At 43.9% G+C, this 26,123-nt stretch overlaps 3 protein-coding genes across 3 annotated transcripts; 1 reads left to right on the top strand and 2 right to left on the bottom strand.

Annotated features, from left to right (window-relative positions):
• Nucleotides 1-1,386: 1,386 nt before the first annotated feature.
• On the top strand, nt 1,387-5,665 carry LOC149286900 (methylenetetrahydrofolate reductase (NADPH)-like). Its single transcript, XM_089493769.1, has 11 exons — nt 1,387-1,595; nt 1,794-2,032; nt 2,174-2,284; nt 2,368-2,561; nt 3,459-3,709; nt 3,960-4,094; nt 4,179-4,359; nt 4,466-4,648; nt 4,856-4,957; nt 5,080-5,199; nt 5,468-5,665. The coding sequence occupies exons 1-11, from the start codon at nt 1,387-1,389 to the stop codon at nt 5,663-5,665; spliced, it is 1,923 nt and encodes a 640-aa protein (XP_089349895.1).
• Nucleotides 5,666-13,260: 7,595 nt separating this feature from the next.
• Nucleotides 13,261-16,687, bottom strand: LOC149286899 (type-1 angiotensin II receptor-associated protein-like). Its single transcript, XM_089493800.1, has 5 exons — nt 16,661-16,687; nt 14,692-14,726; nt 14,317-14,428; nt 13,674-13,890; nt 13,261-13,355 (listed from the first exon to the last, which is right to left on the bottom strand). Exons 1-5 carry the CDS (start codon nt 16,685-16,687, stop codon nt 13,261-13,263), a joined length of 486 nt encoding a protein of 161 aa, XP_089349926.1.
• Nucleotides 16,688-21,421: 4,734 nt separating this feature from the next.
• LOC149286898 (draxin-like) lies at nt 21,422-25,854 on the bottom strand. The gene is made up of 7 exons (XM_089493695.1): nt 25,721-25,854; nt 25,498-25,532; nt 24,368-24,555; nt 22,624-22,735; nt 22,449-22,511; nt 22,022-22,111; nt 21,422-21,534 (listed from the first exon to the last, which is right to left on the bottom strand). Exons 1-7 carry the CDS (start codon nt 25,852-25,854, stop codon nt 21,422-21,424), a joined length of 735 nt encoding a protein of 244 aa, XP_089349821.1.
• Nucleotides 25,855-26,123: the final 269 nt, after the last annotated feature.

Genomic DNA, 26,123 nt, shown 5'->3' with positions numbered 1-26,123 from the left:
TCCTTTTGCTCCATTCACTCTAAAAATGTGTCCTAAATCCAAGTAAAAAAGGAATAGGGCATGAAAAGCTGCTAAATACAGCTATTGACGCTCCTCCCCAAAACCCTATATTAAAGAACTATTTTAATATGAAAAATTAATTTGAAAAATCTGATTTTAATTCATTTACATTTTCTTTTGACGCATAGACTGTGGCACCCACAATTTTTTTTCTTGGGGGCGTATATACCCTACATTCAAAAAATGTCATTGATTTTGGAAAAAAAGCTTGTTTTGTTCATTAAGATAACATGAAATGGATCAGAAATCCAGCGCAGACGGGGTTAATGCTGTAAATGACTATTGTAGCTGGAAACGGCTGATTTTGAATGCAATCTCTTCATAGGCGCACAGAGACCCTTTATCACTCCCATCACTCCTGTGTTCCAATGGCCCTTTATCACTCCCATCACTCCTGTGTTCCAATGGCCCTTTATCACTCCCATCACTCCTGTGTCCCAATGGCCCTTTATCACTCCCATCACTCCTGTGTTCCAATGGCACATTGTTAATACGAGTTTAATTTTAAAAGGATAATTGATCGTTAGAAACCCTTTTGTAATTGTGTTACAGCAAGAAATGACCTTGTTTTCCATGACCCCAAACCTTTTGAATGGTATCGCGCCGGCGTACACTATCCTACTCATGCATGCACACACGCTCGCCCTGCTTCATTACATAATTCGTTAAGCCCTGCCCGACCTGCCAGCTTTGGCTTCAAACACGAAAGAGAACATTATCTGGCGTTTCGCCTGGAACTCCGTGTCGCTGATCCTGATGAAATCATTCATTGTTTTCCCTAAAGAAATATTCCTCTTAAAGTCACAGGTTTTACAGAATTAACCCTTTCAGTCAGGAGAACCAGTGCGAGCGCGTGTACATGCATGAGGATGGATAGTGGACGTGAGGACATTTCTCTCTGTAAAAACTTGCCAGATTTGTACACGTAGAAACAGAATCTTCAGGAAGATCGGCCCCATCCGGCCCCCATCTAGTCGCCCGTTTCTCCTGCTGTAAAGACTCAAACCTTAATCAGTCGTTGGTCTCGTCTTAGATTCAGGAGCCGTATGTCTATCCCATGCATGTTTAATCCCCTCACTGTATTACCCTCTACCACTTCTGCTGGGAGGCTGTTCCACTTATCTATCACCTCCTTCCATTCTTCTCAACCTCGGACCCTCTAGTGTTAGATTTGTGCCTCTCATTGTAACTTTTCCCCTCTTGTAATAAACGTCCCTACTATTCCTTTGTGTCTTATTAACGTTGTAGCTGTACGCGGAGATATAACGAGCCGTTTGGTTAATAATCTCTTCCTCTCCACCCCAAGTCTTTTTCAAAGGGTTAACCATGGTGAACGCAAACGGCGTCGACAGCGCCAGCTGCAGCAGCACAGACTCCAAGGAGAGCTCCCGATGTTCCACGCCGGTGCTCGACCTAGAACGGCATGAACGTCTCCGCGATAAAATGCGCCGGCGCATCGATTCCGGGGATAAATGGTTCTCGCTGGAATTCTTCCCGCCGCGCACGGCAAGCGGAGCCGTCAACCTGATATCCAGGTGGGAAACGGTTTCATTTCTCCCAAAACAGTGATTTCTGTCCTGTTTTTGTAACCCAATCGCTTTGGTTATCATGATTGATAATTGATGTTTTTAGGGGTTTTTTTGTTTTTGGTTATTTTTAAGCCATTACTGGAAAAAGTTACATTAATAACTTTAATTAATGGATTAATAGCGAAGGTCTCTTGGATGTCGCAGGTTTGACCAAATGGGCTCCGGTGGCCCCCTCTTCATTGACGTGACCTGGCATCCAGCCGGAGACCCCGGCTCCAATAAAGAGACCTCCTCCATGATCATCGCAAACACGGCGGTCAACTTCTGCGGCCTGGAGACTGTTTTGCACATGACCTGCTGCCAACAGACCAAGGAGCAGATCACCCAACACCTCCAACGGGCAAAGCATCTGGGGCTGAAAAATATAATGGCGCTCAGGGGGGGTAAGAAAACGACGACCAGCCCTAATTAACCTGTTCATCACTGGCTACAAACGCCGAGATAAACAACAGCCCCATTCATGTTCCGTAAAGGACCTTGCCGGCTTTACCTATCGCATGTTTGCCTCTTTATTTGATTTGTAGACCCCATCGGAGAAGAGTGGGAAGAGGAAGCCGAGGGCTTTAACTACGCCGTCGACCTCGTCAAGCATATCCGCCAGGAGTTCGACGATTACTTTGATATCTGCGTTGCCGGTAACCCTTCTTACTTTCCGCCGTTTAAGAAGAAACCCCTTTTAGAGCGATGGCTGCATCTCAAGCGGTTTGATTCCATGCAGGTTACCCCAAGGGCCACCCCGAGGCAGAAAGCTACGAGCGGGATCTGAAGCACCTCAAGGAGAAAGTAGACGCCGGCGCGGACTTCATCGTCACCCAGCTTTTCTTTCGATCGGAAACGTTCCTGAAGTTTTATAAGGACTGCCAGGAAATCGGAATCACCTGTCCCATTTTACCCGGAATCTTTCCCATTCAGGTATTTGGTTTCCAGGCGGAGAATCTGATTGCATAGAAACATAAGACCTGCTGGCAGATCGGCCCCATTCGGCCCCCGTCTAGTCGCCCGTTTCTCCTGCTGTAAAGACTCAAACCTTAATCAGTCGTTGGTCTCGTCTTAGATTCAGGAGCCGTATGTCTATCCCATGCATGTTTAATCCCCTCACTGTATTACCCTCTACCACTTCTGCTGGGAGGCTGTTTTGCTTATCTACCGCCCTCTCAGTAAAGTAAAAAAAAATATTATTGCAAAGATTAACACTTTTAATAATCAATTAAAAATAATGAAGGCAAAATAAAAATGACTAATTATTCACATTTATTACCTACTTTTATACCTAGTACCCAGCTTTTTTTTTTATTTTTTTTTTTATTTTAAATTTGTCCGATTTCAATGTTTTTAAGTAAAATGTTTTGTTATGATGTGTGCCTGGTTCTAAAATTTTCCATAAGCCTTTTATTTCCAGCCACTACTGAGTCACCTGATCGGTTTGTCTGGATGATGCCAAAAAAAAAAAAAAAAAAACTGTCTGAAATTGCTGTCAATATTTATTCAAAACAGCAATAAAGCCACAACCGAGACGGATGCCGAGCCAGCGTTTGGTTTAAATTGTCAGAACACTGTGTGCTTTTTTTTTTTTTTTTTTGTACCTGTTCGTCTTCTCCATGCGCCAAAATAGTCTCGCTGGCCGAGTTCTAAACAACATGTTTAATGTCCGATTAAAACCACTTCTCTTTTTAATCATTAGCCTGCCCTTGGCCTTATTATTCAGCTTTTTCTTTGCATTCACCTAACCTCTGTGATCAGCTCTTCATTTTAATTACATTTTATAATATATGTTTTCTAACCAAAATTGTGGGGTTTTTTTTGTTCCAGGGCTATTGCTCCTTGCGCCAGTTGGTGAAGCTCTCTAAACTAGAGGTACCCCAAGAAATTAAAGATGTGATCGAGCCCATTAAGGATAACGATGCAGCCATTCGGAACTACGGCATTGACCTGGCCGTGTCCATGTGTCGGGAGCTGCTGGACAGCGGGCTGGTCAATGGATTGCATTTCTACACGCTCAACCGAGAAGTGGCCACTATTGCTGTGTTAAAGCGCCTTGGAATGTGGACAGAAGATCCTAGGTGTGTGACGTCCTGGTTCGGCCAATAATCATTGGGGACATTCATAAAATAAGTGCTAATAATCGGTCAACTCTGTATCAAGGATGAGACTATCCTGTGCAGCAAACTCTATTGTTGGGCTGAGAAAAGTAACAGCGCCATCTAGTGGTGACGCGATGAATCCTTTGCCGTATCGCTTGTGTTATCGTCATGCAAGGTTTTCCGTATCAATTTATTGCTATTTAACTTTTCCTCTTCCGTTTTTATTTAGACGACCCTTGCCTTGGGCAGTCAGCGCCCATCCAAAGCGGAGAGTCGAGGACGTCCGGCCAATTTTCTGGGCGTCGAGACCAAAGAGCTACATTTACAGAACGCAGGAATGGGATGAGTTTCCTAACGGTCGTTGGTACGTTTCTTGGTCAAACCGAGCATTGTGGGTTCCTCTGATGGAGCGGCAGGAATTTATTCTCCAAATCTCTTATTCTTAAAGGGGGAATTCCTCTTCTCCGGCCTTTGGGGATCTGAAGGATTATTATCTCTTCTATCTGAAGAGCAAATCCACGAGAGAGGTGCTGCTGAAAATGTGGGGAGAGGAGCTGGTCAGCGAGGAGAGTGTTTTTGAAGTCTTCACCACTTATATATCTGGAGACCCCAATCGCAACGGGCACAAAGTAAGCGGAAGTTCCAGATGGGATCGATGATGGGTACAGAATGTATAGCCCGGCCCTCTGTATCTAATTGCCATCTACTGAAACATTGTGTGGGTCTCGTGCTCAGGTGACGTGTCTGCCCTGGAATGATGACCCTCTTGCCCCAGAAACCAATCTCCTGAAAGAAGAGCTACAGAAAGTCAATAAAAGGGGGATTCTGACGATTAACTCGCAGCCCAACGTCAACGGGAAGCCCTCAACAGACCCAATAGTCGGCTGGGGTCCGAGTAGAGGATACGTCTTTCAGAAGGTATCGGGCGTACATTCCTGCTTCGTTCCTGAATTAATACATGAGTCCAGAAAGCTTCTATCCCCAGCCCTGCTCTGCTTAGTTTTGTTCATAAATACAGAATCTGGTGACAGATCGGCCCCATTCGGCGACTATATGTGTAAAAACAGGGTTTTTTTGGGGTTTTTTTTGGCGCATTGATGTGTTCTGACGTTCTCTTCTCTACAGGCTTATCTGGAGTTTTTCACATCCAGTGAAATGGTCTCGGCTCTCATCAAAGTGCTGAAGCGATACGAACCCCGCGTGAACTATCATATTGTAAACGTCCAAGTGCGTAAGCCCAGCTCGGAGCCCTGCTTCAGACAAAAAGCTTATTTTACAGCATTAATAATCTATCTTTCTCTCTCGCTTCCTTTCATATAAATTTATTAAAATTCTCTTTCTGACTGCAGGGTAAAAACATCACCAACTCGCCTGATTTGCAGCCAAACGCTGTGACGTGGGGCATCTTTCCCGGGCGTGAAATCATTCAGCCTACGGTGGTGGATCCGGTTAGCTTCATGTACTGGAAGGTAAGCGGCCGTTTCTCCCGCGTCTCTATAGGCTCCACGTCTGCAACATATGTAATAAACCTGTTCTCATGTCTCCATGTTAAGCGGACGTGTCACCAAATCTAAACTTGGCATTAATCAAAATACCATATACATATATACACGTTGTATACGTCATGATAGTATAGCAGCCGCCTACAATCATGAGATAAAACTCATCAGTCGTGTAAATGCCCCTTTAATATCCCCAAACATGCATTTTTCATATGGTTTTGTTGCCCCCCGGCAGGATGAAGCCTTCGCGCTGTGGATAGAGCAGTGGGCCAAGCTGTACGAAGAAGAGTCTCCGTCCCGAATGATCATTCAGTATATTCACGACAACTATTACTTGGTCAATCTGGTGGACAATGACTTCCCCCTGGAGAACTGCCTGTGGCAAGTTATCGAGGACACGTTCAAAGAGCACGATAACCCCACAGAAGAGTGATTACCACCTCTGCCGGCACTTCTACTACCTCGTGTGAAAACAGAAGCGGAGCACCCAGCGTGGGGTTAAATCCGCTCAGCGACTTCCATGTAAAGACGTTTATCTCCTACGCACCTTCTTTTTTTAATGTTGGGACTCGGTTCGGAAGAACATTAACCCCGCGTGTATCTTCTGGGATAAGACTTAGGAAATCAGGTCATTATAGCCCAAAATACCCTCCTGCCTAACGTGAGCCACAGGAGAGCCTTCGCTGGCCCAATCTCAAATATTATGCGGTGAGAGTTTGGCACCGGACGGCTGCTGCGCAGGCACTCCGGCTGCTTTACAGAGTTCCTCAACCTGCGGTATTTGAGATTAACGCTACGGCTGCCTCGGCGTAATTTAGTTCTAATACCTTGAACCTTTAGTGTATTCAAAATATATTATTATACATTTCTAAGATGCAGGAAATTGGACAAAATATATAAAAAAAAAAAATAGGAAGCTGACCATATGAAGGGTTAATCGGGGTCTTGCAGTAAAGGTTACACTTTAAGGAAAAAAACAAAAACCTTTGGGTTATAAAGGCACAAGAAATGAACACTTTTAATAAAATATGTCATTTTTAACACGTCTGATTCACTAATTTATTACATTTATAATTTTTACCGAAGTAGTTGTAGGAGTAGTTGCCATAGAAACAGAATATCTTAAAACATTTTTGTTTTTTGTATGGTTGAAACCTTCAGACGAAGGGTTGGAGAGGGCAATTAATGCTTTGTTCAAGTGAAAGTTAAAAAGTGGCCTTTATCAGGGTAGAGATAACTCACTGGGGAGGAATAAACTTGCAGGTCCTGAGATATACACACAGTGGGATTCCTATAAACGCCGTTTCGTGTTTACCAGGGTTGGTTTATCAGGGGTTAAATTATCTTTACGTTATATTATCGCTACTGGGGCACTCGCTTGGATGCGTTACCCGCTATGATTATTATTTTTTTATTATGGTTACAAAGTAACATTTTGAACCCGTTGTACAGCGCTACGGAATATGATGGCGCTATATAAAACAACAAATGATAATCGTTTTGCGTTCGGAAGCCTTTTAGGAAGTCTTTTTTTTTTTTTTTTTTTTTTTTTTTTTTTTTGGGGGGGGGCGGTTTTACAGCTTCTCCCATCCCCCACTGAAGAATGTTTTAGAAAAAGGAAAGTTTGACACCATGGAAGGAGTTGGAGCTGCTTGGAGAATGTCTGGAATTTTTGGTATTCTTACCAAGTCTCACTTGGCCGTTACGCTTACAGAAAACATAAATCACACCTTTAAGTAAATAAAACACAAATAAATAAATGTCCGCATATCCGTTGTTTTATTGGAACAAAAGAAACGTTCTGTTTCTATGGCAACAACCAATCAGTGACCGTTTTTCTGTTCTCAGCAAAAAAAAATACTCATTACAGGCAATGTTCCATCTAATTTTTCTTAGGTGGCGTGCGCAGAAAATTTCTCTTGTGCAAAACTTTTCCCAGAGCCAAAATGATGTGCGCACAATATCCGCACCGCATAAAGAATCAAAAAAATAATATATATATATATTTTTTATTGGGAAAAACTATTGTGCGCACAATTTTTGGACGTGTGCGCTCTCTAAAAATTCTATGTGCGCGCGCACAAGCGCACAGCTTAGAGGGAACACTGATTACAGGTAAAAAGTTTGGGGTCGCTTAGAAATTTCCTTGTTTTTAAATGAAAAGCACGTTTTGTCCATTAAACTAACATGAAATGGATCAGAAATCCAGCGCAGATGGGGTTAATGCTGTAAATGACTATTTTTAATAGAATCTCTTTATAGGCATACAGAGGCCCTTTATCACTCCCATCACTCCTGTGTTCCAATGGCCCTTTATCACTCCCATCACTCCTGTGTTCCAATGGCCCTTTATCACTCCCATCACTCCTGTGTTCCAATGGCCCTTTATCACTCCCATCACTCCTGTGTTCCAATGGCACGTTGTGTTTGCTGATTTAAGTTTAAAAGGCTTATTGATGATTAGAAACCCTTTTGTGGTTACAGTAATGTCGGTCAGGGACAAAAACCTGGTTTTATCTCATTTAAACTCCCTTTATCTGCAGACGTGGAGGCTCTCATGTGATGTTTTGGGTGACTTTCCTTGATTTAGTCAGACTGCTTAGGTGATTAAGACTAAGCGATTCTATTATTCCGGACAGGCGCTATGATAAGGAGCCGGGGGGGGGTTTAGTAGATCGGGGCTCAGAAAACAGAGCGAGAACTCATACAAATGACTGATATGCAGCTGCCTGAAAACTTAATATTATGGGGCTAAAACTATAACTGGGGTAAAAACAGGGCAATATTTTAAAAAAATATTTTTTTCCCCAATACTGGGAATAAATCGTTTATTGGGAGTTTCCCTTTAAATCGATCACCGCCTGCATCACTGATGGTGAAGTGTAATTTAAGCGCTTGGTGCCCTCTTGTGGCCGCTCTCTAGCACTGCATGCAGGTAGATGTTACCCCTTTATCCCCCGCAGCCCCCGACCTAGAGCTAAAAGGAGGAAAAGGCAGCTTGTTTTTATCCAAAAAATTAAAGAGGGAAAAAAAATCATATAAATTGGTAATATTTGTTTGCACACTTCAAATTCATAAAAAAAAATATACTATTTATTTATAAATATAATTAGAAATCATTAAAAATACAGTCTCCGGGGGTAGATTGGGCGGATCGGGCTCAGCCCGTGAAAGAATGTTGGATCCGGATCGTAAACCATTTCTCAATATTTAGGGGAAAAAATGTTCGATCCTCCATTCTGTTACAAAAAAAATACAAGTCACTATTAATAAAAAATATGCATATTTAATTAAAATATCAAATTTCCATGACATTCCTTGATATTGGAATAAATATTCCTAATTCAACATTCAATCATCCCGCAAAAATTAATTATCGGCTAGCCTCGGAATCTGGCGTATTTACTGACGCCTTCAAAGATTTTGGCTACGGCTCTACGTAGATTTAGTCCAAGGAGGGTTCCGGCTGGGAACGGCAGAATTTGGCACATTTAATACATTTAGTACATTTTTATTATACTTTATTGTTTTATATAGTGCCTTCATATTCCGTAGCGCTGTACAAAGTGGTAAATGCTCCAGTTTATATTTTTTATGTGAAAAATAATATATTAGATCCTTAATTTGGTGGCACTTCATGTGGTTTATGCACGGTACCCCAAGAACACCCAATTCTGTGCACAATACGCCATTTTCTGTGCCACGACCCAACACCCGTCTCGTGCCAAGCCTTGAGATTACGCAGACCCCGTGTGACGTCCGCGCCAGTCCGGAACATCTCGAAATAACATATGTGATGACCTACACATTTGGGCTCAGTTTGACCAATTTTATGATATGCTGGAGTTGACCTTTGATGATCTTCGAGTCTCTGAGGGTTCTCTCCGGATATCATTTCTGCTTCCAAGGTCTCGGTTATCAGTCATTTCACGGTTTTCGATTTCCGTTATTGTTCTTGGTCAGCAAGTAAGTTGATCCGGTAAGGCGATCGCATGCAGAGACCCGCCGTCCTACTACCTGGCATCAGGGGTTTAAATCTTTAACATCTTCTGTTCACCTCAGGAGGAGTCCGCCATTAAACTGGGAAGAGGTCCAATCGCTAAACCCTAAATTGCGGAATTTTTTTTTCCACATAACAAAAAATATTAGAATATGTGTCAATTTACGTCTTCTCTGCTCCATCGTTGGGTTTTTGGGAAGCTACGAGACTCGGCTGAGTTGGGTAGAAAACTAGAAATAGTTGGGTTTTGTTGCTGAGTTACTAAGATGTTCTTCTTAGACGTGGATCTCCGACCTTCTGTATAAAAGGAACAAAGGAAGTTCTTTCTAGGAACCATACCTTGCTACATTGTTATCTGAATCCATCCTTGCCTGGAAGAGGCTGCTCTTCTAACGCTCCCTTGTGTCTTCTTTCCATGTCAGGTGGGGCAATAAACAAGGTTTCTCCGTGATTTAATGAAGACAGAAGATCCATACAGTTCCTGTTATCGTCGGATAAATAAGTGCGACGCGTATCTCCTAGTTGTCCCCTCTGGTCATTTCCTCCGTTCAGGTGGTCTGGAGAAGAGCCTGGTCTGGAAGAAACAATGTGTCTGTTCAGATTCTTTGCTGAATATTGGTTGAGGGCCGTACGTACGTTGTCCTCATCGGTCGTTTTGAAGAGAACATTGTGTTTGGCCATGGTTGCCCAAGGAGAAGGTGATCCTTTCTACATGTTTGCGTTTTTGTGATAACCAGGGCCATGTGGTGTTAAGGTCTTGCTTGAGTAAAGTTGATCTGTTAAGGTGGAGCTGGAGAAACGATGCTTATCTCGAGCTGGCTTAATAAACTGGGATTCATGACTTGAAGGAAATATCTGAATGTCCATATTGGTTTGACTTTGTCCCAGCAGGCGGGATGCAGTTTACTTGCCTTCTGTCACCAATTAGACATGACAGGTAATGGTCATCGGTCTGGATCTCCAGGTTAGTCTTCAGAAGAAAGGTCACCATTCACATAAACATAAATTTTTTCAGAGCAGAAATGAGGTCACCCTACAGGTAACAGGCACTTTGTACCTGCTTGGGCTGTTGGGCAGCAGGTTTATGGTGACTTTGCTTAGTGGGGTCCCATAGGTCCTACGTTCTGATGAAGACCAAACGGGAAACCTCACTTGGGTTAAAAAGAACGACATAAAGACTGAGACCCTTGGCAAGTCGTAGAAATAGACCCCGTTGTGGGGAGGATAAAGGGGCAGTTTAATTACTCAGTAGCCCAGAAGTGACCCCCGGTCAGTGGAAGTGATGGGTGAGCGAGCTTAAGGTTTAAACCGATATATGCAACGGTGCTCAGTTCCAGTGTCGGGGATGAAACTAGATCTGATGACGGACCCCCCATAGATCCAGGGTCAAGGATATATAAAAAAACTCGATAAAAGTCACGCATTGGGGGGTCCACGTTATCGGGGGGCAGAGCTGGGGAGATCAGTTCCAAGCTCTGTTTTGTTGCTCATTAACGGCCCCCCTGGAGATCCACTGGAGCAACATTGGCAAGCAGACCCTGCGCATGTGTTTAAGATTTGAGATTTGTGCCCCCGGCCATTATTACCGTCCTCTTCTATACCTCAATGGACGGCTTCTTCTTCTTCTCATCTCGGCTTTGAAGGCAGCACCCGATGCGCAGGTTTTCGGGGGGGGGGGGGACCATAAGCCGATTATTGCCAGTGATTAGTCTCGTCCACAGCGGCCCCCGCATCTGCCGCTGTCAACAAAAGAGGACGTGACCCCAACCTAACGAGGTTAACCTGCCACGGGCCACGCGTTAATCGATGCCCCTTAGCCTGGAAGCGTCTCTGTTTTTGGGAGATATGAGCTAAATTCCTCATTTCATGTAAATCTTTCCGTGGGTAGATCTAAGACTCAGATGGAATGGAAGGAAGTTTCACGTTACTGAGAGGGCGGTGGATAAGTGGAACAGCCTCCCAACAGAAGTGGTAGAGGGTAATACAGCGAGGGTATTAAACATGCATGGGATAGACATACGGCTCCTGAATCTAAGACGAGACCAACGACTGATTAAGGTTTGAGTCGTTACAGCAGGAGAAACGGGCGACTAGACGGGGGCCGAATGGGGCCGATCCGCCGGCAGATCTATGGTTAAATCCATTATAGCTAAATTCTAATTGTTGGCATTTTTTTTTTTGGAAGCAAACTAGTTAAAAGCAGCAGAAAGTATCATAAAAAGGCAAATGTTTGGAATGATAGCATGTTGCCCCCCCCGGGGGTATCAGCTGACGGATGTTCCTGGCAGAATCTCTGTCTGGATGTCAATATATGGATTGAGGTTTCACTCCTTTGCTTATCAAACGCTTCTCGGTCGAAATGTCTTTTAACCTCTGCTTGCCAGATGGGTGCAAAATGCAACCCCCCCCCAAAAAAAAATCCGAGACCCTCCTGCAAGGACGACCTAAAGATGCACATCCTCCCATATATTATTATATACGCCCTATAGATTATATACGCGGATAAATACCCCTCATCTACCCAGAATCTATCTGCATCGTATGTTCATTATTTGGAATAAAATTTATATATTGCGGGGATTTCTTATGTTTTCTGGGTACAGAAAATAGAATTCCGGTGGTGGAAAGGCAGCGTGCGCCAAAGCAATACCTTCTGATGCAAATCATATAAATAAATAAAAATACAAGATCTATATAATTATAATATATATATATAATATTACATATATTATTTATTGTTTTATATAGCGCCATCATGTTCCGTAGCGCTGTACAATCCGATATAAAAACATATATTTATTAATCAGCCCCGTTATGTTTTTTTTTTCTTTTTTGGCAGCCAAAACCCGGTAATACTTTGAGCCAAAAGCTTGAGATGCCTTCCAGAGATCACAAGAAATAAAATCAACAGGAAAAAGAACCCCAAAAGAACCGACGCTTCATTAACAATAAGATAACCCCCCCCGTGACCTTTGACTCTTTAGAAGCTAATAACGTGTTAAGATTCCCCCGGGTTCTGCCGATAACCCTGCCCCCCACACCTCCCTTTGTGCTCCGTGCACGTCTCCGGCCCATCGCTGCCCAAACCAGCCCCCGTTACCCGGCTCCCTCGCAGCTCATGACAGCCGAGGGTCTTATTATTCCTTCCCTTTCCTCTGAAACGAGATTACATTTTCCTCCTGATCAAAATTAGCGAGAGGGAAGACGATCGGCCGCCGGCGGCAAACGGCAGGGATTCCGAATTAACAAAGTAAAGCAGGGGGGGCGTCCGAGACCTCAAAGTCCCCGCGATGTGATTATTCCCCACAATTCCATTCTTTCTAGAAGCCGTTATTACATATTTAACGCGACTCTCACCGTTGGTTACCGACAGAGACTTTGCCGGCAGATCGGCCCCCGTCTAGTCGCCCGTTTCTCCTGCTGTAAAGACTCAAACCTTAATCAGTCGTTGGTCTCGTCTTAGATTCAGGAGCCGGATGTCTATCCCATGCGTGTTTAATCCCCTTGCTGTATTACCCTCTACCACCTCTGCTGGGAAGCTCTTCCATTTACCTACCACCTTGGATAAAACATTAATGTCCTAATTATACACTTAAAAATACGCGTCATATTTAACCATGTGTGTTTTTTATTGACATTCTTGTATCCGTGGAAGCAGTAAATATATAAAGTACGTTGCTAAGGTACTTCCAGCGGTTGCGATAAGGATATTTTGTTTCATTCCATAAAATGTATTTGAAAGTGCAGAAAATTTGGTAACAAAATATATATATATATTCACAGTGAGAGCCGTGGTTTCTAGAACTATGAAGTAGTAGAAATCCCCAGACTCGCCACCCTGTTGAGATGGCCGGAAGGCAGTGCTAATAAGTCACATTATTTCACATAGACGGACGCCCCTCGGTTAGAGCAGAGCGGCTCGCGGAGTCCTCTATATTCTGGATTTTAGGGACGAGGTCGGCCGCCGGATGATAAACGAAGCGCAGGAGGAGGATTTCACAGCTGAACGCGATGGCAGTCGGCGAGCGTTAATAGGAGCGCGGGGATATCTTGTCTTCCGCCGGAGCGTCGACGTGATCGATGGTCTGGTAGGAGGCGCGATCTCGCGACACGTTCATGAATCCTGGAGATAAATTAACAAAGTAAATCATTTGTATTTTATTTGTAGATGAAATCATAATATTCATTAGTCTAATAAAAGGTTTCAGGCTGTTTGCTTATATGCCCCTCATTCCCCAACTGTACCCTCTTTCCTCCCCTGCGCCCTCTTTCCTCCCCTGCGCCCTCTTTCCTCCCCTGCGCCCTCTTTCCTCCCCTGCGCCCTCTTACTTCCTCGATGCCCTTCTTTTCTAGGAGGTGAGAATGTTTGCGGGGTATGAGGGTACCGCAGGGTTCTACAGCCCTAAAAGCCCCGATAATGTGTATAGAATTCCGTACTTACCGAAGTTGACGCTACATTCCCCCCCCCGCTCGCAGTACATGTGATAGGAGAAGAAGCAGGACAGGGGTTTAAGAAGCAGGCTCAGGATGGCCATGCCGCCGCTGAACCGAAAGAGATCTCGCAGCGCGGTGTCATCATAACGCTTCTCCATCCCGGCGTAATATAACGCGAAGATAAGGATATCCGTCAAAACCGTCAGCGCCAGCCCAATGAAAAACTGCAGAATAACGCAAAATAAAACACTTCGAAGCGAAAGCGAAAGCCTTCATGCAATAAATGTATAGTTCTAAATTAAAAAAATATTTACAAAATAAAAAAATATATACATATGTAAAATATCTAAATAAATTAAAAGAAAACGCAGACACAAAGAAACATCGATCTCAAGAGTCTTAAGAAGGCAGGAAATAGGTGAAAAGTTGTTCCCCCCAGTATTGTTTTTTTAATCTATCCAGCCCGTCTATACAAGTCTGTTACCATAGCAACAGTGAAAATTCACAAAATATTAATATTATTATTATTTTTTTTAAACAGTGGGTGATCAGGAAAGGACGCAGTAAAGAAGGGCAGGCTTAAGACATGAAAGAGGTTGTAAAAAAAAAAAAAAAAAAGGTTTTTAGCTAAGAAATCTTAAAAGGGTTACCATGAAGATGGCATCGGCAGAGTCCCTCTGCGCCACGGCCCATACACCGATCGCCAGGACGGAAACGTTGGACAGATAATAGGCATTCGGAACCCATTCGACCAGCCCTGCACTGCAGCACAAAAAAAATATTTTTCTTTAGTTTTTTCTTTTAACCCAAGCGCCTACGTTTTTTTTTTCTCTTGCGGGCGCATCGAACGCGTTCTCACTCATTTATTATACATTCTCGAACAGAACGTAGAAAATGAATCCCCACGGACCCTTATTTGCCCAAAAAACAAGCAATTTGCCCTTTTCAGTGAAACGCTATACGATTTATCAGATATATAGAGGCGTTCCCGCGAAGGGTTAAAGTGCGGCATGAGCGATACTTACAAGACTGTCAGCAACCAGTGAATAAAGAGAATCGCCTGGAGGGAAGAAGAAATATAAGTCAGCGGGATGATATAAATAAACAAAATAAAGAAAAAACAAAACACATTTTTAAAAAATCTATAAAAAAATAAACCGGGAATGTATGTTTTTAATACTCGCGGCAGGTCCTTGCAAAGTAAAATATTAAAAGCGGCCCAAAAAAGACACATAATTATTTATAATCAAAATATTTTGCTTTATTATTTACAAACAGAAATATAATGGAAAATTTTACTAAATCTTGTTAAAAACTGCAGTTAATGAAATAAATAATAATAATAATAAATAAATAAATGCGGGTAAATAGGCCGAGATGCGCGAGCTACTGGAGAAGGTGGACAGCGAGGGCTGAAGCTATTGATGCTAAGTGATGCTATTGCCATGGCAACCATCGACGTATCAAACTCAGCACCGGAATCTCCTCTTATACAGAACCCTGAATGTGTTAAACGCGGAGAGAGTCGGTCGGCCGCACGGCGGATTCTTCCCCTTATTATTTTCATTCTGAATTTCAGAACAGGAAGTGGCTTTCTGTCTGCCTGCAGATCGGCCCCCATCCGGCCCCCGGCTGTAAAGACTCAAACCTTAATCAGCCGTTGGTCTCGTCTTAGATTCAGGAGCCGTATGTCTATCCCACGCATGTTTAATCCCCTCGCTGTATTACCCTCTACCACTTCTGCTGGGAGGCTGCTCCACTTATCCACCACCCTGTCAGTAAAGTAAAACGAGGAAGGTAATGTTATAGTAACCCTCTAGGTCTGTGAACTCCCTTAATGTTAACATGTTGTTATTTCACTTTTAGACAGTTTTGTGAAGTCGGGTTTTTATTGGGTGTGAAATGTTTCCCGTGTGGGGAGAGCGGCGCGTTTCGCGGAGGAAGTCGGCCGCTTCCGGTTATTGGCAACATTTACAAACTCCGGGGTTATGAATAAAGTGACAAAGGGGCAACATTTGAAGAGTGGTCATATTACCATGGCAACCAATGAAGTGGTTTTACTGACCGCACCGATCCATTGGATGTATTTATAAGATTTTAAACTTTACGGTAGAACCGCTTTTTATACGAACCCCCCCCCTCTGTATTAAAAGCACCCCGCTACCCCCCCTCTGTATTGGGGTCTCTGGATGCTGTCACACTCTGTATTGGGGTCTCTGGATGCTGTCACACTCTGTATTGGGGTCTCTGGATGCTGTCACACTCTGTATTGGGGTCTCTGGATGCTGTCACACTCTGTATTGGGGTCTCTCTCTGGATGCTGTCACACTCTGTATTGGGGTCTCTCTCTGGATGCTGTCACACTCTGTATTGGGGTCTCTCTCTGGATGCTGTCACACTCTGTATTGGGGTCTCTCTCTGGATGCTGTCACACTCTGTATTGGGGTCTCTCTCTGGATGCTGTCACACTCTGTATTGGGGTCTCTCTCTGGATGCTGTCACACTCTGTATTGGGGTCTCTCTCTGGATGCTGTCACACTCTGTATTGGGGTCTCTGGATGCTGTCACACTCTGTATTGGGGTCTCTCTGTATAGCAGTATTCCCCCCCTTTGCTTCTTCCTCCCCAGGCACAGGGCAGAAAACCCCTCCCCGCTCCTTGCCTGTCATTAACCCCGTACATCCCAGGTCTACATAACAGGCTCTGTGACACGGGGGGGGGGGGGAGTGGCAGAAACACCAGTACTCCCCCAGGATGGGAGTACTATACCAGGGGCAAGTGGAGGCAGTGCTGTGTCACTGGCAGAGGTGGTAGTGGTGGCAGTGATGTGCCGGGGCAGAGGGGGTAGTGGAGGCAGTGCTGTGTCAGGGGCAGAGTGAGTAGTGGAGGCAGTGCTGTGTCAGGGGCAGAGGTGGTAGTGGAGGCGGTGCTGTGTCAGGGGCACCTGTGGGGTATCAGGCCCTTATTCTGAGCCCCAGCGCCCCCTCCCCGGTACCTTCAGGTTCACCGCCGGCAGCTCCATGTCTCCGGAATACACCGAGCAGGGGCTGGGCGGGGATCACGTGACCAAGCCCGAGGTATGGAGCAATGTGGTGATCACGTGCTTAACGGGGGAAATCACATGACTCCGCCCACGTTGCTGGGATACGGCGTCCGTTTCTTCAAGCTAATAATAAATGAATAAATTCATTATTATTATTATTATCATTATTATTATTATTGTTGTTGGTAATAATAATAATAACAATAATAATAATAATATGGTACAGAATTTTAATAATAGAATGATCATAATTCAGCCATATTTAGATTTCCAGCCTCCTGTGGTGTAAAATCAGATGTGAAACGCGTCGGTGCCAGCTGTTTATACATCAATCTAATCGCCCCGAAACATTGACTTCATTTAGAGAAACCGGCAGAGATATGGCGCGGCACAGGCCGCAAAGTGCGTGTTTTCTGTAACGGAATCTGCGTTTGTTAATATAAAGACTCACTTTGTATAATGATTAGAAACCCTGGATATTCTCAGGCTGAGACCTAGACCTTTTTTACTTTACTGAGAGAGCGGTAGATAATTGGAACAGCCTCCCAGCAGAAGTGGTAGAGGGTAATACAGTGAGGGGATTAAACATGCATGGGATAGACATACGGCTCCTGAATCTAAGACGATAGGATTAGGATTCATCACTCACAGCGGAAATGGTTAACCTGCTGTTTTAAAAAGTTGCGGGACTACAATTCCCATCACCCCGAGGCAATCTGGACGAGGTATATTACCAGCAGAGTAATAGGCCACCTCCCGACACCGATCCCCTTCATCATATTTCCCGCCGATTGGGAATAAGCGTGTTTTTATGGCGCGGTTTGAGGACGGGCCGTGATGGAAGCCCCCGCCGCGGCTGCACAGATCTCAATAAGCTGAATTTCTACTTGACTTTGTGCACTAAAAATGACATAAATGGGCAGACTTGAGATGGAGAATTGGGTAAAATGTACGCGGGCGCTCATGCTTAAAATTAGCGCGGCTCCTCAGAAATCGCTGGGTCTGACAGATCATTAGTCCGCGGCCCCCCCGGGTCTCTGTTATATTACATTCCGCCGGCGTCCCGTTATCTGCCGCGACTTCCCCGCCAAGTTATTAGAGACGCATAATGTCTCGAGTGACCTCCGCTTTCCAGGGGGTCAAAGGCCCCCATTTCTAATTCGATCGGACTGTAGGGCTGAATCGACCTTAACCCGTTCGTTACCGGCACCAGTCGTCGTCAGAAGAATTCTCCTCGTGAACGCACTGCGAGTGACCTCTAACTGAGAAATATCAGATGATTTAGTAACTCCCTGTTTTCGAGGCGCATGACTAACTCCAAAAATACATTTATTGTTTACTTTAGGTTTATTTTGTGGTTCTTATTAATATTAAAGTGACTTCACTTTCTGTTACATCGTTTCAGTAACGTCCCCTGGAATTCTGCATTTCCACCATTTTTCTCCTTCCTGGCGTTCACCAATTTCACCTTAAATCACCTTAATTAATTGGCGCCTCGTGTTGTCCTCCTGCTTTCTGACCCTTGTGGACGAGCCACGGCTAACGGAGTTTGGTGGCGCTCCTATCCACAGTTAGTGGAGTAAGGTGGTGTTCATCATGGTCCCTTTTGGCCAGGTCACATTGTCACCTAGAAGTTCCTTCTCAATACCCGTAGTCCCTGGAGCTCCTGATGAGTCCACTTGAGTTGAGTCTCCACTCTCAGCTCCAGCCTCGGCGTAGATATAGACGTCTGTAAATTTAAACCCAAAACACTCCAATGTTTGTAGGAAACGGCCTCCTTGACCTCAATATGGTTGACCAGAAAAACCTGGGATCCTGAAGGCCATTAAAAGCTGGAGAGGGCTCCAGACATAGAAGACGCATCGCCTCAGACAACTTAGGAAAAGCTGTGAAGCTGATTGGCTGTTGGGAGAAATTCCACCGGCGACGCCAAGGGTTTATTCACTAAACACTGAGTTGTAGGTACCTCCATGTGAAAGACCAACCTGGGCGAATTAGTTCTACAGGAAGGGCTGATTCCATCCTTTATGAAACATAATTAACTCGTTAAGAGAGAACCTTTCCTCCAAGAGAACGGATCCAGGTTGGGTAAAAGAACTTGGAAATTCTTCCATTCTTCCCCCTAACATCCAATCACGACTTATCAAAATTAGTATTAAGAACGGGGAAACTCAACGACATCTGTGACTCGATGTCTTGGATTCAGACGGAGGAAACCAGATTCCTCTAAAATAGTTTCTGCAACAACGTGTGAAGCCGGCGAGAAGGTCGTTCAAGGACATTCTGTCCCCAAATTCCCCAAAGAGGTTCCAGGACGTCCTCGCTCCGGCTGAGAGAGAAATCCAACCTTATGTGCGTGCTATACGTGTTCTTAACTTCCCATTCTCAGGCTCTCCACGATTATTCCTCCCCATTAAGTTAGTTCTCTCCTCTAAGTTGTTGATTGGTTCAGGGAAATTGAACAGATAATGCTAGTTTTGCCACCTTATGCCGCAGATCTCGACTTCCATCATAACCGTAAGCGCCATTAACCTTTAAACTTCAAAACAATAACACTGGCGAACAAACAAGAAAAAAAAGCACAAGCTATAGAAAGTTTTAATAAATTAGTTTAATGATGGAAAAAACGCAGCCAAAAGTGTCAATTTTATTTATTTATCAAAAGTCTACATACTAAAGCGGATTTGCCCGTTTATTTAATTACATTTTCATAGAAAGGGGTAGGATCTCGTTAGTTCAGAAAAACCAGCGGCTGTGATTTATAGAATTTCAGATAGCATTTTTTTTCTTTACTTGTAATTCTGCATATGGCCAAAGGGGGCGCCTGTGAGGTGCATCTTACAGTACAGGATCCTTTTTTTGCTTCCTCTATACAGACAGTACAGTTTACTTAATTACAATCCTAACGTATGTTTTACGGAACTCATTTTTGGAATTTAGGACACAAATAACGTAGACGTGCGCAAACATTTCACTTTTTATTTACATTTTTCTTTTTTTTTTTTTAAATCCCATTTTTGGGCTTACTAGGTTAAGCACCTTGTTGGAGATCTCTACGGGTGTTAGCGTTCCAATAAAACAATATCATGGGGGGGGGGTTCTACCAACTAGACCACCCTCTAATATTCCTACACGAGTATAAAACAACAGCAATATTGGTGGCTCGTGGCACAAGTGGCACAACCTATTTACAATGCCCTTTCTCAAAATTCTGTAATTTATACCCAAAATGAAGAGTGCTTTTTTTTACACATAGGTACTGAACAGACCTAGGGCGTCTATGCTTAATATGATTTTCTTGGGGGGGGGGTTCAGGAAAAAAATTACAAAGTTTGCAAATGTTAACCCTTAAATGCCACAAGGAGTGAGCAGTAAATTCCAGTGCTTGTAGCCTAAAACACGCAAAAGGTTAATGTGTATCCAATTTCGGATCCTCGTGGTGTGACGCAGATACCGTGCTTCATATCGCCGGCAGCACTAATGCTGCAAATGTTTATTTTGCCAATTTTTTTTATCAAAAGCGGCGTGTATGGAAAATAACTTATATCGTGCGCCTATAACGCCCCAGCATAAATCACGTAATCCTCGCCCTGCAATTACATTGAACAAGCCTTACGCGGCTGCCGGCCGACATGATAAAAGCAAACGTGGGTAATTTGTCTTTGCGGCATAATTACCCCAATAAAGCAAAGATCGGAGTGACGAAGGGCGGCTGCTACACGGAAAGGGAAATGAAGGAGATTGTGCTGAAATTTACCTTTAATCATTAAAGTAATGTTACTTAATCCTTAAACGGGGGCAAGAGGGGGATTTACCCCCCCTAAGGAATTTTGAGAGACAGTTTAAAGATGTGGGGTGGCAATCGGTGGCAAATAAGGGTGACGACCACATTAGGGGGTAAGGTTAGGTAAGGGCATAAAAATCAAGATAGGCATATACATGGGGCAATTCGCTTATCACGGCATTGCTTAATCTTGGCTCAGTCAGTTGGTAATTGCGGGTGGACGGGTGCGCGATAACCATACGTGAGAACTCTCAGGGTTTGAGTGTGGGAGGTTTTTGCTCCAATTTCAGGGCCTCGGGGTGAAGGGGCAGATTCTCCGGGTCACACAGTCTAGAGCTGCCTCTTGCCTATTCTCCCCGCTGTGTGCTTTTGCTCCCAGTATGTGATGATTGGTATCCCTGCTTGACTGCAGGTGACTCAATTAAATGTATCTTTAAATAATGACAAGCCAAGGTTTCCAAGACGACCGGTATTAGAGCCATTAGGGTGACACATTTGATGAGCCGCTACATAGACTCTTCACGATGGATTATTAAAGGCTTAATACTTCAAGGGGTCTCAGGGGTCCTTTAGAAAGTTCCCAGGTACGGTGATAACCCCAACAACCAGCGGCTGGATACACGCGAGCACACGGCACGCTTCTATATACAGTAAAGGTAAAGGCTTCTGTGTAGCGTGTGGCCACGCGTGTCCAGCTGGCAGCCGCTCACCTCGGCCACTGGCCTTAAAGTGACAGGATTGTTAATATTTCCGCAGTCCTGATTACGGGATTACATTTTTGTTTGATTTTTTGTGGGTATTTAAATTGAAGGCTGCGATCCTGGCGTTCTAAGTCCCATCATCCCTAAGGATGACCCTGTTACTAGATTTCTGATGTGCCGCAGGCCGAGTTCCTCTCACAATCTGGTTCACACGCATTGGAAAATCATTTACACGGAGATAAACGATCCCTGATCTTTGTTGATCGATTCGGGATCCACGCAGCGCCCCTTCTTTCTGGTCACTCTCTGATTACGATGAAATTTGGCGTAACAACGGAGACCTGCGCAAGAAATTAAAAAAAAAAGTGCGAAAAGAGGTAACGTTTAAATAAACGGCTTGGGACGGAGGAACAATTTGCATCCCGGATAATTTTTTTCAGTCTCTGATCACCCTGAGCCAGCCAATCACACGTATGCTATCTGCACACTAGAGTTTTGTTAGCATGCATGTGATTGGCTGCCTCCATTCCTACTGTTTTCAATGGGAGGGCGATACTGAACACATACAGGAAGTGTACATACGAATGCTTCCTGCCTACACTTCCTGGTTTCAGGAGGAGGAGTTAAATGGGTCAGACTGTTTCTTTATAAATTTGTGTTTGTCCATCGGGGGATCCGGGTAATTATTGTGTCCCTCCATTATTTTCAGAGGGCATAGTGAGTTAGAAGCTTAGAAAAGAGACCTCTTAGAACTCATTCTCAAGCCGGTGTTTGAACTTTACCCCCTACTATCTGACCAATGGCGGGCAGGCCTCGGGATCCACATACCTTCGGTACACATACAGTCGTCATAACACTTGTTATTGAGTCCTCGATTGTGTGGTTTGCAGAGATGTTCGCGCAGGTCACAGCACGACCCTGAAACGACACGGTCAATGTACACGTTACACGCTGTCTCTACGTTCAGAGCCGGACATTGTGCCACGTAGGACATGTAACTATGTATCTGGATGTGACATCATCATTTACCAAAATTAGTTAATAAGCTGGAATTTGTTAATCTTCAGGAATTCACACCAGGTCTCGGCAATGACATCATATAAACCTTTGCAAGTAGGGAACTGAGGCTCATCCAGTAGCTCCAGCCCTCATAGAGGAAGCCTAGAATGTCTGCCTAAATAAAATATTTTTTGTATTCATTAGACTCGGCTCCATGCACTTTTGGTTCCGTTCCTATCGTAGGTTTTCTCCTCACCTGGAAGGCAGTCAAGGTGGTGGTCACAAGGCTCTTCTTCAGTCACGTTCACCTTCTGCTTGCCTGTCCAAATGATACAAAACACTCTGTTTTACATCGCTGTCCAAAAACATTATCACGTCGGATTCCATAGACGGAGCTCCATCAGAATAGGTCAGATTCATTGTATTGTCACCTTTCTTTTTTGGTGATGGCCACGTGTCAGGTTTCATGTCTTCGTAGTCTGTCCAGTCAAAAAGGCCCATGTCCAGAGTGGGCGTCACATCTCCCCCTTTCTTTGATTGAGGCTACAAGGAAGAAGTACAAAGTCTTAGCAAAGGTTTGGGTCACTTTGCTCATAAAATTTAGATGTTTTTCTGGATATCAAAGAAAAAAACAGCGAGGTAAGAGTGAGCGGTGACACTGCAGAAATGGAGAGGAAGAGGGGGATGGGGAAAGAGGAAGAGAAGAAGAAGTGAGGAAGAGGGAAAGGAAGAGTATGTGTGTATGTAGTATGGTATTAGAGTGGGTGTGTGTGAGTGGATGGTGCTGGTGTGCGGGTGTTTGCGAGTGTATGGCGTCAGCAGATGTGTGGGCGAATGGTGTTAGCATTCATGTCAGTGTATGGTGCACCCCTGGCAGAGGGGGAGAGTGTGTGTGTGTATGTATGCGTACATGTACATTATATGTGTTAGAGTACAGCATTAGAGCGAGTATACGTGTTGGTATGTGTGTGTTATTTACAGAGGGGGAGAAATACTGCACCCAGGTGCCACTAACACTAGACTTACCCCCAAGGCCATTCCCTGACAATGTTTTTAACCCCCCATTCTAATGCTTCCTTTCATAATGAGACAATTATATAGCACTGCAGAACGCGATGGAGCTATATAAACCAATAAACAATAATGATTAATAACACGATGACGTGCAGGTTGTGGCCGCATTGTGTAGCTTTTCTTTTGAAATCTTCCCGCGATGGATCTTGTTTTGCTGGCGGAATTTTTATGAATCTCCGAGCCGTTCTGCTCACAGCGGGAAATATTTTTTATTATAACGTCTATGTAAATTTCTCAATTTTTTTAAATAAGATTTTTAAATCAGCCGAAGCAAAAAAAATAAAAAAAAATAAACGCCTTATAAATAGTTTTTGTTCCCCGCTGAGCGTTCCGGAGGTGTTTTTTTTTGTAAGTGATACAAATTTTATAACATTTCTACTACTTGACATTTGATGATTTTAATTTAGAATTCTCGGCAATTTGTCCATCAGATCGGTAAACATGATATTCCTCGAATCAACTCAATAAACCTTCTAATAAGATGAAAAAACACAGACAGATGGGATCAGCCGACACGCTGAGAACGGAAGCAAAAAAACCAACAAATAAATAAGGTTTTTTCATTTTATTTCTTAAAGGTATCGGCCCCATAAAGATACAGCCTGGAGTGATTAACCCTCTGGGTGCCAACACATTATAGCCATAATCTAATATCTTTGATGGTTTATAATCACTGCAGGATTTTTTTAATTAAATTGTGCTAATATATATATATATATTTATATATATATATATAAAAAAAAAAAGTATGTTATATTACATTACATTTATTTGTATAGCGCCAGCAGATTCCGTAGCGCTGTATACAGGAGGGATGGATAAACACGCATGGGATAGACATACGTCTCCTGAATCTAAGACGAGACCAACGACTGATTAAGGTTTGAGTCGTTACAGCTGGAGAAACGGGCAGACTAGACGGGGGCCGGATGGGGCCGATCTGCCAGCAGGTTCTATGTTTCTATGTAACGTTTTGGAAATACATTTAAAAGAAAACTCTTAAAACCATTCATTGTTACTATTTTCAGGGATTAAAATAATTCGATTTGCACGGAAGAACTTGATGAGGAGACACCCGAGGCTATATGAATATTATTTTACCCGCGTGCGATGTGCCGTCTCCAGCGCAGCTGTGGGCTTCCCATTAACAGCCATTGGGTGGGCTGTGCTGAGAGGGGACGCGGCGCGGGGGGCGCTGGGAGATACCCCTACATGAGACAGGTGGGTGGCCATCTTAAAGCTTAGATCTTCCTTCAAAAGGCCACTGGGTTCCGCTTCGAAGCTTCTTCCTGCAAACATACGAGATTAAAAAGTGAACCGGTTTGTATTCAGCATCTTGTGAGCTTTGGACATGAAACTAATATGAAGTGAAGAAAATGTACATTAGATTTTTTTTTCTAATTTCTTAGCCCAAATTAACTTCCTATTCTCCATATTCTGCATGCTTATTCCTCCCCAATAATTTATCTCTCCCCTTGTTCAGTGGTTACTGGTTGGTCCAGGCAGCCTTTGTAAGGAGGGGAGAAGGAGGGAGAGAACACATGGAGAGGAAATTTGATCAGATAATCCTAATTTTGCCACTTTACGCCACAAATCTCAAACTAAATATCCCTCTAATGCAAACGACTTGTGATTTTTAAACGCATTATTTTAGTTTGGCCTAAAAGAAGCAAAAACTAACTTTGCGCCTTAAATAAAGGAACTATTTCCTACAAGATACACAACTGCGAACATGGATTTGGTGTTTTACAAATTGTGTTGGCTGTAATGGGGCAGGTCGGTTACCCGAGCCTCCGGCGGGACGCTTGCTATGTTTATCAGCAATTAAAACATATCGGTTGGTACGGATTTAATGGAATCCATTTATCTAAATTACAGACCCCCCCACCCCCCGACGACCGTTCCTGTTAAGAAATTCACAGGCAGTATTACCCGAGGAATGAGAAACGCGTCTCGCGGGTCATCTTGGTCTCCGGAATTAGGAAGGAAGCTTCCGTTCTGTTATTCCCACCAGTAATTCCAAGAGTCGGGTAATAAGCCCGGCTCCAGTTAATATTCCTTCAATGCGTCTCCGGCTTCCCAACTGGTCTCCGTGTATCATATTAATTACGGCTCTTTGCGAAGCTGAGACATTTCCGTAGAGGAATTATGTTTCTAATATCAGCCGTGGGGGGCGAGGGATGTAGTCAGTCTAGAGGCGAGAAAGAGTTCGGGGAGGGCAAAGAGTTTACCGGATCGAACAATCGTCCCCGTGAGGATCCTAAATCTTTGAAGCCGGAGAGAGCGGTATTAGCGGGAATCTAGGAAAGCTTTATCTGCGGGATTCAATCCTTTTGTAGCTTCGGAAATCGCCCTTCCAAATAACTCCAATCATCCCGGTCAATATACGACTGAAACGCCAAATGATAGACGTTATCTCATTAACATACCGGGGAACATCCCGGCTTCAGCTACCCGGAGCCCTCCTTTTTCGGGATGCGGGTAGGTGGTCCGCTACACCCGGAGTTTCTCCACGGTGAACCGGAGACCCCGGAGAAGTGACGGCTGACCCGGAGACTCTGGGTGAAACCCGGGGTGTTCCCAAGCATGCCCGTTAACCATGATTTATTAGCTGCGTAATAACGTTCCAGTGTTTGATTAAGTTTTTGTTGTATATCCATCGAAAGCTAATTTTCTTTGTTCCCCTTTTTTCTGTTTTTTTCCTACCAAAAAAGTTACTGGAACCAACTGTAGTCCAAAGCTGGACGTTACTCGGTCCTGTGTTGTCTGTTTGCCGTCTTATTACTATTATTATTTTTAATTATATAATTTGAATGATAATTATATGATATACAGACTAAGGCGAACCGATACAATA

This window comes from Sceloporus occidentalis, unplaced genomic scaffold, assembly GCF_023333645.1.
Source record: "Sceloporus occidentalis isolate IW3139 unplaced genomic scaffold, rSceOcc1.0.p SCAF_66, whole genome shotgun sequence".
NCBI classification, from domain to species: domain Eukaryota; kingdom Metazoa; phylum Chordata; class Lepidosauria; order Squamata; family Phrynosomatidae; genus Sceloporus; species Sceloporus occidentalis.
The sequence above is the reverse complement of the archived record's forward strand: the minus strand, read 5'-3'. Positions and strand labels throughout refer to the sequence as shown.

What these genes read in the sequence shown, in the direction of transcription:
- LOC149286899 (XM_089493800.1), bottom strand. Translation starts at nt 16,687, where the DNA reads ATGGAGCTGCCGGCGGTGAACCTGAAG. An exon ending in TGCCGGCGGTGAACCTGAAG is followed by an intron (nt 14,727 to 16,660) that starts GTACCGGGGAGG and finishes TCTTCCCTCCAG; the next exon opens with GCGATTCTCTTTATTCACTG. An exon ending in CTGCCGATGCCATCTTCATG is followed by an intron (nt 13,891 to 14,316) that starts GTAACCCTTTTA and finishes GTTATTCTGCAG; the next exon opens with TTTTTCATTGGGCTGGCGCT.
- LOC149286900 (XM_089493769.1), top strand. Translation starts at nt 1,387, where the DNA reads ATGGTGAACGCAAACGGCGTCGACAGCGCCAGCTGCAGCAGCACAGAC. An exon ending in GCCGTCAACCTGATATCCAG is followed by an intron (nt 1,596 to 1,793) that starts GTGGGAAACGGT and finishes TGGATGTCGCAG; the next exon opens with GTTTGACCAAATGGGCTCCG. An exon ending in CCAATCGCAACGGGCACAAA is followed by an intron (nt 4,360 to 4,465) that starts GTAAGCGGAAGT and finishes TCTCGTGCTCAG; the next exon opens with GTGACGTGTCTGCCCTGGAA.
- LOC149286898 (XM_089493695.1), bottom strand. Translation starts at nt 25,854, where the DNA reads ATGCTTGGGAACACCCCGGGTTTCACCCAGAGTCTCCGGGTCAGCCGT. An exon ending in CCACCTTGACTGCCTTCCAG is followed by an intron (nt 22,112 to 22,448) that starts GTGAGGAGAAAA and finishes GTGTCGTTTCAG; the next exon opens with GGTCGTGCTGTGACCTGCGC. An exon ending in CGACTGTATGTGTACCGAAG is followed by an intron (nt 21,535 to 22,021) that starts GTATGTGGATCC and finishes TTTCTTGCGCAG; the next exon opens with GTCTCCGTTGTTACGCCAAA.